Below are 17,038 nucleotides of genomic sequence, written 5' to 3'. Positions count from 1 at the left end.
GTGTACTTGCACACGCGACGCACGCACACACTCATGGCCACGCACGATGTACGTGCACACGCACGCATGCACGCACGTGTATGTGCCACACGGCACGCTACGCACGACGCTCTACGTGCAACATGCATGCACGCACGCACGTCATGCGCGCCACGTGTGATGTGCACCACACACGCACGCACGGCACCGCACGTCTACGGTGCACATGCAGCACGACGACGCACGATGTACCTTCAACACACGCCACGTACGCACGCACGCACACATGCACACACGTGTATCTGCACAAGCACGCACGCACGAACGTGTACCTGACACGCGCACACAACACGGACGCACGCGAACCCATGCACACACGTGTGAGGTACACACGCACGCACGCAATGCACGCAGTTACGTGCACCGCACGCACGCACTATACGTGCACATGCAGACGCACCACGAATGCACTCACATTGTACGTGCACACGCACCCGCACTCAGCATTGCCACGAACGCGCGTGTACGCACACAACGCACGCACGTATGCCATAATAAATCGTAATATCGCTATCGGGTGTTGCCGTGTAGACGCTACATAATCGCTAACTCGAACTTGTTAACGCTTAAAACTCGAGTTAGCTTAACTCGCAGTTAAGCGTTCGTCGTTGTAGACGAGGCTATACAGTTGAAAGCACCAACAAATAATGCCTTAGTTCCAGAGACTACCAATATAGAAGAATGCCGGTGTAACTTATACTTCGTAAAATAAGTAGAATAATTTTATTTTGCTTATAATGTGTGAAAGTGTATACGACCGTAGAGGAGCGAGTGCATAGTTGGTATTAGTTATAGTTGTTAAAAATAACAAAAAAAGTAATAAAGCAGACAGCGGTCATATTCGTCTACCAACACGACATGTTACGCATCGTTCTATTTTACGAATTAATTTACTTGTCACGAATCGGGTGCATGTTTGTGCGGTAGCCTAGCGGCCGCAGGACGTGTTTGCTGTTGGTGTTTACGCGCCGTGTATACACCTCCAGTCTCTTTCTTTCTACAGGTGTCCGTTCTCTTCTGTCATTCTTCTCGCACTGTGCAAGCTGTCCGTTGTCCGTGCATACGCCAACGTACGCACGCACGCACACACTGGCACACACGTGTATCTGCAACAAGCACGCACGCACGAACCGCATCGTGTACCTGAACACGCGACACCACACGGACGCACGCACACATGCACACCGGACGTGTAGGTAACAAGCACTGCACGCACGAACGTGTACCTGAACACGCGCACACACACGGACGCACGCACGCATTCGAGCGCACGCATGCACAGCCACGTGTACGTGCACCGCACGCCACGCACGTATACGTGCACACGCACGCACTTCGACGCATGCACGAACGTTCGCGTGTTACGCGCACACAGCGCACGCAGCCACCACACGCACGGTTTACCATACACACGCACGCACGATGCATTAATAAATCGGTAATAATCGCTATCGGGGTGTTGTCGTGCTAGACGCTACATATCGCTAACCTCGAGGTGTCCGAAGCCGTAGCAGGTATGGGGCGCCATGCAGGATCGCCATGTCTTACAAAACTCAACTTTTGTGCACAAAACTCAAGTCAATTTTTGTTGCACAAAGTCATTTTGGGTTGAACAGCAAAACTCATTCTGTCAATCCGGTCCACAAACTCAATTTTGTGACACAAACTCAATTTCTGTCAATCCTGCTGCCACAAAACTCATTTTGTTGCACCGAAATATGGCACACGGCATGGTAAGAAGGCTATCATGGTCAGAACTGGGCTGGACGAAAATGGGTACTAAGTTAAAGAAACAAGATGGCGACCGTGACACACATTTCTCCAGCCCAGTTTTGAACCAATGGTCTAGCCCTTCTTATATGCGTGTGCCCATATTTGGGCAAGGCAAAACGACGGTTTGTGGAACAGGGATTGACAGAATGGAGTTTTTGTCGTTCTACAAAATGAGTTTTGGGTGGGACACGGACTGACAGAATTATGAGTTTTTGTGTTCACAAAATGAGCTTTTGTGGGACAGGATGACAGAATGCAGTTTTGTGTTTCAGCAAATTGAGTTTGTGGGACGAGGCATGAGCAGAATTGAGTTTTGTGCTTCTTCACAAAATTGAGTTTTGTCCCACAAAACTCATTTTTGTCAAGTTTATAGGTACAAAAATGCCTGTCCTGCATGGCGCCCCGTAGCACGTGTATACGGGAATTTTCTTTGCCAAAAACGTCGCAACCAATTCTTCTAACTAGCTTGGGTACCCGGCGTTGCCCGGGGAAAAGACGCAGGAGCAACTTGTAGAGCAAATTCTCACACATATATTTACTTAATTCTAATGATATAGAGTCGTAACAGAGAAACAAAATATGAAAGGGTACAGAATATTCCGACAAAAACAGTTCGAAAGACTCCACGATTCTATGTAGTCAAAGCTTCTGGATATACAACGTTGTTATGAAATTGCGCCAAGTTATTACTAACATGCTTCTCCGGCTGTGCAAGCCTCGTCTCGCCGTTTAAATACACAACTGCATGGTGACGTATGTCGCGTGTCTTTCTTATGATTGGGACTCGCAATACATCAAAATAATACATGAAAACTCTCATTAGTATTTAAAATTACTGCGTATTTGGTATTGGTATTAAGCATCTATAGTTGGTATCTGAAGAGTTGACAATTCGACTAACAACCAGCAGCATCCAGTAAGCGCACAATAGAAATCACAAAGGAAATACACTGCCAAAGACTGTAACTTATTGTACAATAATTAAACACCTACATAGATTAATAAACTAATCTAAATACACAAGTCAATGAACTAAACCCGTCAATATATATAGCATGATATCAGATCCGGGTATAAACGCAGTTTCCGACTTAGTTCTTTCTTCTTCTTGCTTCTAATGCAGTATGCAGTATGCAGTACTTATATTAACTTCTTTCTTCTTCTTGCTTCCAATGCAGTATACAGTTTATCAACTTCTTCTTTTTCTTCTTGGTTCTAATGCAGTGTGCAGTATATTAACTTATTTCTTCTTTTTGCTTGTAACGCAATATAGGCCCCAGTGGCGTAGCCATTATTTTTTAACAGAGGGGGCTAAAAACAGCGAGCTGCGCAAAATAGTGGATAACAATTAATATTTTAATGGTTTCTCCGCCTCCCTCTCTACACCCTACGCTCCCCACCTCTCACCTCTGCAGTCTTTGTTATGGGCGCTATGCAAAGAGGCGAAATTTTTGTTCGTTGTTCTCTGCTTCCAAGTTAAGCAACTGTTCAGTGGCGGATCCAGGATTCCAATGGGGAGGAGGAGAGAAACAGGCGGAGGGTATAGGGGGTCCTCCCCCAGAAAATTGTGAAAATGTAGATAGCAATAGATGGTATTTGAGGCACTTTTGAGTACATGTACAGCCTTCATTCTGACTACGATAATTCTCTTTTTAGTAGAACAATTCTTATTTTCTCATTTTTTTTAAACTTTCGAATCAACAGGGGGCCATGGCCCCCTTTGGTCCCCCCTAACTACGCCACTGGTAGGCCCTATACAGTAGTGTAGAGATTTCGAGGGGGGTGTAACTCACATGAGCAGTAGACTAAATCAGGATGGATAGTTTGAACTCGCAGTATAGATAGAATAACCATATATTGACTAAAGACCGGATAAAATATAGACAGCACATAACGATCAACACCTGGGAGCAGCCATCTTGGATCATACATACGGAGGGGGTCTAGGGAAAACAAGGAATGTAAACGAACACGCAATATATAGAGTATGATAATCAACGCGTTTATGTACTATTAATCAGCATAATATACGAGGAGATTTGAATAGAATGAATAGTCTAAGTTGTGGAAGAGAGGAATATTTACTTAGAAACGAGTTGCGTCAGCAGGGGAAACCATCGCACCAGCCACGGAATCTGTGGGGAGTAGTGTTTTGACGACGCGTATTTAACAACGGCACGTAGGGGGGCGTTGCCAGCTAGGTATATAAGGCGCGCCGAACTGTAGCACGAGAGTGTTATTTTTTTAGGTTAGGTTTAGGTAGGAAGAAGAAGAGAAAGAAGGAGAAGAAGAAAGCATATTAGGTCACGGGGTGATAAAAGAGGGAATAGGAGCACGGGTTTTCAGGTAGGTAGAACTACGGGTACAGGGAATAAAACGGGAAGGAAAGAAGCACGGGATTTCAGGTCGGTAGAGCCAGGAGCGACTACGAGGGAGACACCCTTGGAGGCTACCTAGGTCTACGCGAAGAAGGTGACGGGGAGAGGAGAGGACGTAGCCGGCGACCCGTTAATTCTTTAATATTAGTCAAGTGGTTAGTTAAACAACGTAACAGCGCTTCACGCTGCACTGATAATCGCAATTACGGCGAACCAGATAACGCAAGCTAAGTAGCGTAAGCTACATATACGAGATAAATACAGATCCGCGGCATCTATGAATGCAGAGGAATTATTTGTAAGCTAGTAAGAAACAATAAAACTTAGGGCCACTACAGTAGTTAAAATGCTTCACACGGCGCCAGATTTCCAATCTTGCAACGTACAACTGACTGAGTAGCAATCGAGAAAGCACCAGCATTAGCGCTGAATCGAAAGCGAAACGAAACGGAAAACTGCCCGCAGCATTTCGGCTAACCATATGAAATATATACGAGACATCTGTGAAGACACTACACAGAGCCGTAGCCCAAGAAATATTGACCCTAGCGAGCGACCGCTAGCCGGCCGCCTACCGATACCATGGAACAATACCGGGGGAGATTTGTGTTTACAGTGTGAACGTCGACTAAACCATAGAAATAGACTAGAGTCTACCTATATTTATTTCTAATGGGGTAACGGCACTGACTCATGTCTAACGTTGATTACCTTGACGAGCGACAGGACGTCATTTAGCGGCGTGTTATCACAGAGAAATGGCGCTGCGAGTTATCCCAAAATTGCATTGCGCGCTACGACAGCAACAGTCCCTCAGCCATTTTCGAAGCGTTCGCTACGTTCACTCAGGAGCATATATAACCATGTGGATTTATAATGGCTCTGGTTTCATTGCGTTCAAAATTATATTCTTTAGGCGTATCTATTTTTAAATGCTTATAGCGTCTTTATCTGGTGTATCAACCAAGTGAATAAGCAGCGTTCTGTGGCGATTTATAGGCAACCTATTATACCAAATAAACGGCGGAATGCAATAGGCCAGAGCACAGAGTTTGGTGATCGTTCTATGCTAGATTAGTAGTAGTCGTTCTGCACAGGCCTCTCATGTCATACCGTAGTTAAGAATAACTTTAATAAAGATTAAGTTAATTAAGTTAAAGTAAGTTAATTCTCTAGTCTATGGTCATAGCTGGCGCCGCAGATATGCCTTGACGTATCGAGAAATCTGCACAGTGCTGCTAGTGTTGAGTGCCGTGTCTTGGCTTTGCATCTTCATATTATCAATATATCATTTACCATTAATCATTCTATATCATTGATTGTTATCAGTTTAGTCATTGCATAATTTGTTCGTAATTATGTCGGCATTTATCAATTGGCGACTTTGTTTTATTGCTGTTTAAATTACTATAATATTGTAGCCAGTAATCGTGTAGCACTGTTAGGCGCGGCTAATATTATTTGTTAACTCGTGCGTAGTTACACCGCGGGCGCTTGTATAAAATGAATCAAACGCAAATGTGCACTTGTTTAGCCTGCTACACACGGCTCAAGTTTTTGCAATGTTTACCTTCGACTCTACGTTGTCACAATTGTAAAATTAGACTTTGATCAAACAAACTATCAGAGACTATATTATGTTAAGTATATATTGCTGTGCTCAGCGGGCAAAATTGTCTATTTTACGGCCGGGGGGGGGTAAGCCCCGGGGGAGTTAGTCACCTCTTTGGTAGTAATAGGGTTCTCCACCTAAATGGAAATTAGGCAAAAGATGCTTGATGGGAATAACTTAAAACATGGGGCAAAAAGATGGCTCGAACAGGTGAAAACATGGGGCAAAAAGATGGCTCGACGGTGAAAATGGGGCAAAAAATGGCCTCGATGCGGAAAGCATGGGGCATAAAAGATGGCAAGGGAATAAATTGGGAGCAAAAAGATGCTAGAAAAATTTTGGTGGGCAAAAAAATGGCAAGGAAACGAAAACTGGGGGCCAATAATGCTGGTGTATATAAATAATAGTAGTATAGCGTCACATACGTAAAAACCCGCGTATAAGCAACATAGATCTTTAAGAACCTGTTAGGCTTTAAAATTCGCCCATTTTAGACCCCCTTTATCATAAGAACGCTGTTTTAAGGCTAAGATTTTAAAGTAGGTCATTTAAATTTTCCATGCCGAGATGAAAACTTAAAAGAAACACAGGTAAAATAAAAAAGACGAGCTCACACAATACGCGATGAAATGTGCCCAGCACCTCTTTTGGCACGCATCTATTTTGGCATTTGTTTGTGTTTCTTGATTTCATACTGTATCATACAGGTATGGTAAGGCACTAAAAAAAACTTACACTGTAGGCCCATCTATGGTATATAATTAGCAAAAACTGCAGTCCTTGTAAAAAATGTTAACCAATTTTGAATGCAAGTATACAGCTTATACATACTTAAAAGTAGAAACAGATTAAGAACCTATTTAAGAACCTTTTGAGGCGCTAAATTTCAGTAAGCACCATTTGATATAAGAAAACATATGAGGCTAACTTGGAAAAATCTAATGTTGCCTTATACGCGAGTTTTTACTGTATGCGGAGTTACTGCCCCCTCGGGTATTACGGCATATATGACTTTGGCCTGCACTTATTAACAATGCGTCTCTTACGCAAGTCGTGACACATCTACAACGTACACAGTATCTTTCCCACTTAAAATGGGGAGGTTGTCAGATATATTCGCTAACAGAGTATGTCCAGGAACAAAAATGAAATTCTTGAAGCAAAGTAAATCGTTACTGCATGAGCTAATCAAACATCTTTACAACTATAAGACTACAACAAATTACTGTAATTCTTAGGGGTTATTGCAAAATATATAGTCACAGAGTTTATTATGCATTCAATGCTTATTTTACTATATTAATACATTTGAGTATCAAACAATACACACACACACATACACACATGCACACACACAACCACATCAGCAGCACAGCACGACCACATCTAAGCACACAGCACTACACATTCATCACCAGCACACTACACCACACACACTACGCACACACACACACACACACAGCACACACACAACAACACACGCACCATCGCACGCACACACACACACACCACACACACACACACCACAACACACACACACGCACGCTACCACGCACGCAGCACAACACAAAATTAATATAATATATACATATTAATATATATATACATATATATATACGCGCGCATACACGCACGCACGCCTACACGCACACATTTACACGCAGTTCCACATACATACACACACGCAGGCACACACGCACACACAAACACACAAACACATATAGTGAAATATATATAATATAAATATAAAAGTATATATATTACATAATAAAATGTGTAAATATATCTTCTCTGTGAACGTCATAGTTCATTTTAGCGTGCAATTATGCTCAATTACTCCTATTTGGTTCTACTGATCTATTTACGAGATGTTCCCTGACCTATTGGTTGAATGTTTTCGTTCTTTTGCGCAATGAAAATCACCCTGCCCTCAGAAAAATTTAATTATCTTGTAAAAGTCAATATACACCATTACATGACCGAGATATGGCGGCCTCACGACGTCAAATCTCGTTGTGACCATTACATGCGGAAATAGACGACTTCCTGTCTACTAGGTAGCTATAGGTGCTTAGATACTATCAGGAGTGAATAACAATAGATTATTATCTATTATTATCTATTGTTAGATCATTATTAGATTGTTATCTATTATTATTCAATCCTGATACTATTAGACACAATAATAGAGCAGAATAAATGCGTCATCGTACATTAACTGTATCTAACAGCATATACAGAGACTATACACGATCAAGGAAATACAAATTTTCCAGCAACGGCGTGATGGTCGGAGAGGTGTTGAATTTGATCCGACTTCAAGCAGAGCAGGCCGTCGTGGTACTGATGTATAGGCTGAGCTGGGGCACTGACGCATATTGACAGAGGCTCCTCTCCTTCTACTCGATGACGCTGAACGTCGATGTGTCGGGGTTAGGTGATCCCTACTGAAGAGCACGTAGTCGAGAAAAACTGGCTGCGATCCTTAGCGAGCGGGTTTTCCAGACAGTAGGTGCAGTCAAACCGCTCGTGCCCATCTGCCAGCTCTGCTCGCAGCTTGGCTACGATCTCACGCACGTGCTCCGGCCGTTGGATGCGATCCATGTTTGAAGTCGCCCGTGTATATGACCGCTTTCGTCGGCGGTATCATGAGTGCGTCGACAAACGCCTTCAGCTCGTCGGCCTGCGTGCGTCTGACGTGACTCGCGCAGGTCGCCGTGCCACGCCTGCATGTGCTACGGGCCGAGAGCACGATGGTAAGCTCGCGAGATCCCGCCGCGCGTTTTCGTGATCTCGGCGTAGACGACGCCCTTCTCGGCGACGACGTCCAACGTCGACGCGTCGCTGCTGTCGAACACGTGCTCGGCTGCTGCGCACGATCGGCCATCGCGATGCCACCATCCACTCCCGCCGTCGAGGACGAACACCAAAGGTTCTTCCGACAGTGCTTGGCCGATGATTTTCGTTCACGTACGGAACATGCCCATGGCGGCGATCAGAATTCGCGAGCGGCATTTTCCGGAAAAACAGCCGCCCATGAATAGCTCTTGGAACACCTGGCGAATATTGCTCACTTACTGCTACGTGTTAGGTGCGGTGCACATGCATGCATCATTAATGATACATGTAAAATGACAATTTGAATGGGGACAGACTGCGAAACCAGTCAACGTTGATTAGTTCGACTGAAATATAATAGTAAATGCTCAGAAGATGTCATTGACGGAGTCCCGTACCTATAATAATATGTCGCTGCGTTTTCTTACAAACTATTTTATAGAAAGGTCGAATATATTTTAAACCAGCATAAGACATGCTTCGAGTTTAGAAAATGACATTTTGAATGTTGTGTTTGTTCTTCATTTTATCTCCTACCCTATGCTTTACACTCATACAACACAACGAATATTTGCAAATAGATTTAGTAACGAAATATACATAATTGAAAAATGCCAAATAATAAAGATATAAATAAATGAAATAAAACTAAATAATAAATTGCTACAAAACAAACAAATATAAGCAAATGGTAAACAAACTAAACAACGTAGCATAAATTAATTCCATTGGGTTCTTTCTAGACCGTATCATGCCATGCCCGTAGCCTAAACTATCATGCCTAGTTGGTAAAATTCTAAACTTTAAATATTTACTACACTCAGTCTTCGAATAATCCGGCACAATTCTTGATCTTAATTACTACGTCGCCGAAAAAAAAAAAAAAAAAAATCACCTCATCACCGGCGCATTGTACGGCATTGCGCATATACGTTCCGTGTCTGCTGTAACGGCACTATTCATTGAGCTAATGTTTAAGCCTGATGACTCGCACAGATGTTACAGAAGTGAATAATAATAGATTATTATAAAATATATATCTATATTATATTATTACTCTTGATCATTTAGTCGCAACAAACTGCCAACTGTGGGAATACGGTGTGCGATGTGCCTACGTGCTACGTTCTACGTGTCAACTGCACGTGCACTGTAAACGCGCCAACGTGAAATACCCTTTTCTCAGAATTGAATTAAAAAACACATATTGTATTATTCTTTCCTAATCATTGATCTATAATACTATACGGCATGACATCGAGTTCTGGAAGTATGTTCCACATGCGCATGCGTGAATTCGACACGTGCGCTCTGCTGACCGCTGTGAGAGACCAAATATACGGGAGCTCGTATACGTTGTATCGTCTGACGAACCGTCAGTGTGTGAGCTGGGCCGTCCACCGTTTAACTGCACCATCTGAATCGTACCATTGACAGAGCCATTGCTACCGAAGCCAAGCACTTATCTCCGGCGCCGCCTCTTTGCCTTCGCCACGAACCTCCATCTTGTAGGCGGTGCAGTCGTTTGGCTCTGACCAACAGAACGTTCTACTCCTACAATAACCAGCAAAGAAGTTGAATCTGCATTATATTAGGGCGTTTATGGAAACGGTTCATAGGAATCTGCACAGCTATGCATACTGATGTTGGGTGGCGGTCAGCGTAAGTTTTAATGAGAAATAGAAAGTAAATAAATTCGATAAATGTGTATTATTTCCAGATCAATTAAATGATAAATAAATATAAATATTACTCGTATAAACTAATAAATATTAATTTTTAAGATTTGATTATAATATATTTACGTATATATATATATATACATATATTATATTATATTAAAATTATTAGCTGCAGCTCATATCCGTAAGCTATGTAGCCGGTGACTATGTGGCCAGACTATGTGACTATAATTAAGTGGCTATGTGGCTAAGTGGTGAGACTATGTGGCGACGCGGTTGGATTGTAGGCCATCTTCTGTTGACAGCAGCGCGGTTCGTATACGTTCACTGCACTACGTGATGCGACAGCATCTACCTAACCAAACTTGGGGACGGCGCGCGGAGAGAACCCTGTAATCCGTCTCCAGACAATAGTCGCCGTGCCTCTGTGACGTCACGCAGCATATTCCTGGCTGGCTACTGTCAATTAGAAGTGGTTCTGTTATGGCGGCAGAATAGATCCATATCGGCAGCCTATCCTGCAATAAACCGAAGTAACATTTAGTAACTATTTGAGTCGGAACTGGTGGGTACCGTGTTTGTTGCAGGGTGGTTTGGCCAAAGGTGTTGCTATACTAGAGATACAAACATTATATTCCTAGAATTCACTTATGGTAGTCATTGCGTACACAAGCATGTGTATATATATACTAGCATGGATACATGAAGTATCTATTGGTGTATGTGCATGCATGCGTGTATGGCAAGTATTTTGTATCATAATTCGAAAAACCAAGTTTCCTCGCACGAAACCAGGTTTCGTGCTCACAAAACCTAGTTTCTTGCTCAAGAAACCAGGTTTCTTGCCATGAAACTACGTTTCATGGCATGAAACCTGGTTTCTAGCCCTATAACCGCAGTTATAGCTAGAATCTTAGTTTTCTGAGCAAGAAACTAGGTTTCAGCAAGAAACCCACTTTCAACCGCGCCATTTGTATCATAATTCGAAAAACCATAGTTTCGAGCGACGAAACCAGGTTTCTTGCTCACAAAACTAGGTTTCTTGTCATGAAACTAGGTTTCAGGGCCGTACGCAGCAGGGGGGCAGCAGGGGCAGTTGCCCCCCTAGATATTTTCAGAGTATGCCTTTTAATAGGACCAATACTGTACACTTTTAGAAATAAAATAGAAATGTGACAAAAGGTTATCTTAAATCATCAAAGAAATATTACACTTTAAATAAAGAAATGAGAAATTGCGAAACGTTAGGGCACAGGGGGCATGGGGAGTACCTTTGCCCCCCTACAAAAAAATTCCTGCGTACGGCCTTGCTAGGTTTCATGGCATGAAACCTGGTTTCTAGCCTTATAACCGCAGTTATAGCTGGAATCTTAGTTTCTTGAGCAAGAAACTAGGTTTTGGGAGCAAGAACCTAGGTTTCAGCAAGAAACCCACTTTCAACCGCGCCATTTGTATCATAATTCGAGAAACTATATTTTCGAGCAACGAATCCAGGTTTCGTGCTTACAAAACCAGGTTTCTTGCCATGGTTTCATGGCATGAAACCTGGTTTCTAGCCATATAACCGCAGTTATAGCTGGAATCTTAGTTTCCTGAGCAAAAAACTAGGTTTCAGCAAGAAACCCACTTTCAACCGCGCTATTTGTATCATAATTCGAAAAACCATAGTTTCGAGCGACGAAACCAGGTTTCTTGCTCACAAAACCAGGTTTCTTGTCATGAAACTAGGTTTCATGGCATGAAACCTGGTTTCTAGCCCTGTAATCGCAGTTATAGCTGGAATCTTAGTTTCTTGAGCCAGAAACTAGGTTTTGGGAGCAAGAACCTAGGTTTCAGCAAGAACCTCACTTTCAACCGCGCCATTTGTATCATAATTCGAGAAACCATAGTTTCGAGCGACGAAACCTAGTTTCGTCGTTGCTAAGGCCCGTATCTAGGATTCGTAATCCCGAGCGCGACGTCAGCGTAGTTCAGCCACTCGGGGTCACTGCTCAGTAAATACTATAGAAATAACATACTAGTTAGGCTAATTAATTAAATATTGTATAAATAAATTAAATATGCTGTGCTATTAAATGTATGAGAGTGATTCAAATGAGAAGATGTTTGCCGTGCTTAGTCAATATAAGAAAACAGAAATCTCCCGCACTATATTGCCATGACTCGGTAGAGGCGCTAGTTAAAATCACGGTACACCGTTAGTTTGTTTTCCCATTTTGACGTTGCAAATAGGAAATGGGTTTCTGACCTATTTCCTATTTTTTAAATGAAAATAGAAAATAGGAAATGGGTTTCTGATCCGTTTCCTATTTTAAAAGTCTAAATAGGAAATGGGAAAACGAAATAGCTAGCCTACAGTCTCTAATAGCTTGCCCCACATATATTAACCGATATGAATATAATTATCCTAAATATCAGTTTGTTAACTATCTCTGTGCCTACAGATTTCATTTATTTATGTACCTTTATTATAGTAAATAATATTTAGTGTGAATTATTAAGTTTTCACATTATAATTAGTAATGTTGTCATAGTGAATTGAATTCATCATGATATGATGTGACTCACCCATTCACTGCAATAAATTTAATACTTTAACAATATTTTGACCCTAATTTCTCTACTCTATTCAAAAGACCCCCATCTTAAGAATGCCATTGACTGACCTGATGTATAATGATAAACCACTTGATGTATTTTGATATTATATGAAATTAATGTAACTTATATTTTGTCAAAGGTATCATAATTATACTGTTTTGATGCATTTACAGTAACAATAAAATGCGTATGCACGTACTCATGCAGTTTGTTGTTTATTGTCATGTAGGAGCTGACACGCTTATCTACCTTGCATTGCTGCCACCCAACGTCAATTCACCTATCGGAGAGTTTGTGGAGAATAGGAAAATTAGTGATTGGGTATGTGAAAAAATCTATATAGTTTACTCATTTCTCTTAATTACAATATGGCCATAGAGTATAGAGTTAATTGGCTTTATGTAGTTATTTCCATTATTTTTGAACATCCTTTCTTGCAGTACAGACGCAAGGTTAACTAAACTACTACAGCTTTCATAAATATCAAGACATAATCACATATCTCTGGAAAGTCTATTCTTCGTGCATGCAGCATAGCAGCACTACTAGTTCACTTTAGCCAGCTAGGTTACGTCTTAGCTATTAGAGTGGCGACCGTGTCACAAAAGGCAAGTTCTCTGGTGATGGTCAGCCGAATTGTAATATTTGATTACCTGGGTTTCTCGAGGAATGTCATCTTATCAACTGCCTGTCATTTGACAGACATCCTTCACTAAGTTCAAGCCTTATAAGAGCGATACAATGTTTTAGTAATAATTGTGTATATTTTTTGTATTGTATTTATGTAGTGTTTGAAAACCTAAACTACTGAATTTCCTGAAACATGTCTATTCTCTTACTAGCTTTACAAATAATTCCCCTGCATTCATAGATGCCGCGGATCTGTATTATCTCGTATATGTAGCTTACGCTACCTTAGCTTGCGTTATAAGTTATCTGGTTTCGCCGCTAATTGCGATTATCAGTGCAGCGTCAAGCGCCGTGTTACGTTGTTTAACTAACGCACTTAGACTAACTATTAAAGAATAACGCGTCTTTCTTCGCGTAGACCCTAGGTTGACTTCCAAGGGCTGTCTCCCTCGTAGTCGCCTCCTGGCTCTACCGACGCTGAAATCCCGTGCTTCTTTCCTTCCCGTTTTATTCCCTGTACCCGTAGTTCTACCTACCTGAAAACCCGTGCTCCTATTCCCTCTTCTATCACCCCGTGACCTAATATGCTTTCTTCTTCTCCTTCTTTCTCTTCTTCTTCCTACCTAAAACCGACACCTAAAAAAATAACACTCTCGTGCTACGGTTCGCGCGTCTTATATACCTAGCTGGCCAACGCCCCCTACGTGCCGTTGTTAAATACGCGTCGTCAAAACACTAATCCCCACGCAGATTCCGTGGCTGGTGCGATAGTGTTCCCTGCTGACACAACTCGTTTCTAAGTAAATATTCCTCTCTTCCACAACTTAGACTATTCATTCTATTCAAATCTCCTCGTATATTATGCTGATTAATAGTACATAAACGCCGTTGATTATCATACTCTATATATTGCGTGTTCGTTTACATTCCTTGTTTTCCCTAGACCCCCTCCGTATGTATGATCCAAGATGGCTGCTCCCAGGTGTTGATCGTTATGTGCTGTCTATTTTATCCGGTCTTTAGTCAATATAGATTTATTCTATCTATACTGCCGAGTTCAAACTATCCATCCTGATCTAGTCTACTGCTCATCGTGAGTTACACCCCCCTCGAAATCTCTACACTACTGTATAGGGCCTACCAGTGCGTAGTTAGGGGGGACCAAAGGGGCCATGGCCCCTGTCTGATTCGAAAGTTTAAAAAAATGAGAAAATAAGAATTGTTCTACTAAAAAGGAGAATTATCGTAGTCAGAATGAAGGCTGTACATGTACGCCAAAAGTGCCTCAAATACCATCTCTTGCTATCTACATTTTCACAATTTTCTGGGGGAGGACCCGCCTATACCCTCCGCCTCTTTCGTCTCCTCCTCTCCCGCATTGGAATGCCTGGCATTCCGCCACTGAACAGTTGCCTTAACCTTCGGAAGGGCAGAGCAACAACGAACAAAAAATTTCGCCTCTTTGCATTAGCGCCCATTAACAAAGACTGCAGAGGTGAGAGCGTGCGGAGGCGTAGGGCTGAGAGAGGGAGGCGGAGAACCATTGAAAATATTTAATTGTCATCCACTATTTTGCGCCAGCTCGCTTGTTTATTGGCCCCCTCTGTTAAAAAAAATGGCTACGCCACTGGCGGCCTAATATTGCGCTTACAAGCAAAAAGAAGAAATAAGTTAATATACTGCACACGTGCCATCTAGCAACCAAGAAGAAAAAGAAGAAGTTGATAAACTGTATACTGCCTTGGAAGCAAGAGAAGAAAGAAGTTAATATATAGTACTGCATACTGCCATACTGCATTAGAGCAAGAGAAGAAAGAACATAAGTCGGAAACGTGGCGATTTATAACCGGCAATCTGATAATCATGCCTCACCTATATGATTGACGGCGTTTAGTCATTGACTTGTGTATTTAGATTAGCTTTATTAATGCTATGTAGGTGTTTAATTATTGCTACAATAAGTTACAGTCTTTGCCAGTGTGATTTCCTTGTGATTTCTATTTGCTGCGGCTCACTGCGATGCTTGCTGGTTGTTAGTCGAATGTCACTCCTTCAGATACAACTATAGATGCTTAGGGCGCCATGTCACAGCCAGAGCTACGCTCATCACGATCGCCGCTCGTCCTAGAAAAAATTGGCCCGAGCGTGGTGAGCGTGTTGAGAGCGTGGCATTGCGGCCCCAGCCGGGCCGCGAAAATTTTTTTTCCCAAAGCGGTGATTAACCACAGACTAACGGCATACACGCACTGACACTTCGTATACCGCTGGCTTGCTAACGCGTTTCGATCGGTGCGTGCCCTGGCGAACGTGTAGCGGTCTAACTAGCTCGAAATGGCCTGCGGGGTTGTCCTATATTCAACGCCAGTACGTGGCAGATTACGGTACGCATATAGTTTGCTAATATATGTGACCTGAATCGTGCCGTCAATAAACTCAATATTGCACGAGACTATGCTAAGACATGTGTCTATATGGTAGCTTAGAATTTTAGAGAATTATAATCATCTGTAGATTCACTTGCGCGCACGCATATAATTTTGCTAATATATTCGACTAATCGTGCGTCAATAAACTCAATACTTCACAGAGAGTATGCGGGTTCGTGTCTATATTCAAGCCGGACAGCGGAATCATTTGCATATAGATATTCTAGTATAGTTCCCACAGATATAGGTGTTTTCAAGTTTCCCAAGAGCGCATGATAGGTACTAGAGATTGTATGCACGTGTAGCCATGTTATAGTACGTTTGCAAATATATAAATTCGTGTAGGCACGGCAATGACAGATTGCAAGTGACTCGCTGACCTGCGTCCGGGTGCACACGAACAGAACTGCTACTTATTGCATTTTTAATTATATATGTAATCATAATATTCAATGTAAAGCTAATACAATATACAATCTTGTGAAGCCGTAAGTTACGGCGAAAACACTACTTGGTTCGGTTGATCTGTGTAATTCTGCTGCGCCTTTGGTGTATGTGAAAAATACCAGTTAAAAACGATATGCCAATTTGTAAAAAATAATTTACACCACATCACATGACAGCATGTAGATGGTCGAGCTACATAGAGCTTCGAAGTGGATCTGGCAACATAACGAAGAGCCGACAATGACGGCGTTAAAATGTCAGCCAATGCAAATATGCTGCTAATCTTGAGAGAATTCATTTTGACGGCATCTCATTTATGTGTGCCAGCTGACAGCGTTTAAAATCACTGCTGCTCGAAATGTGATACTGAATGCATGCTATTAAAAATATAACTATTATTAGTATGGGAAATTAGTAAAAATACATGCTTTCTCTGCTTCTCGTCGCTGCGTGACTCAGCTGGGCGTTATACATGTATAACTAAAAGGCTTGATTTCATGAAAATATACAAGAACAGGAATATACGGTTGAGAAATAGTTTCACTCGCTGCGGCACTGAAGTATCACTTATCACTTATTGCTTATGGTAATATCAAAACTTAAACCAAACAC

At 42.1% G+C, this 17,038-nt stretch overlaps 1 protein-coding gene across 1 annotated transcript in view; it reads left to right on the top strand.

The window, feature by feature from the left end:
- The window catches only part of LOC106805906 (carbonyl reductase [NADPH] 1-like), a gene marked incomplete at its 5' end in the record, with an annotated part of 38,469 nt that overhangs the window by 8,636 nt on the left and 12,795 nt on the right, over positions 1–17,038 (top strand). Inside the window, 1 exon segment of the mRNA XM_014807677.1 lies at positions 13,153–13,244. Coding sequence (XP_014663163.1) covers positions 13,153–13,244 — 92 coding nt within the window.

This window comes from Priapulus caudatus, unplaced genomic scaffold, assembly GCF_000485595.1.
Source record: "Priapulus caudatus unplaced genomic scaffold, Priapulus_caudatus-5.0.1 Scaffold132, whole genome shotgun sequence".
NCBI classification, from domain to species: Eukaryota; Metazoa; Priapulida; class Priapulimorpha; order Priapulimorphida; family Priapulidae; genus Priapulus; species Priapulus caudatus.
This window is presented reverse-complemented; position numbering and strand designations above follow the sequence as displayed.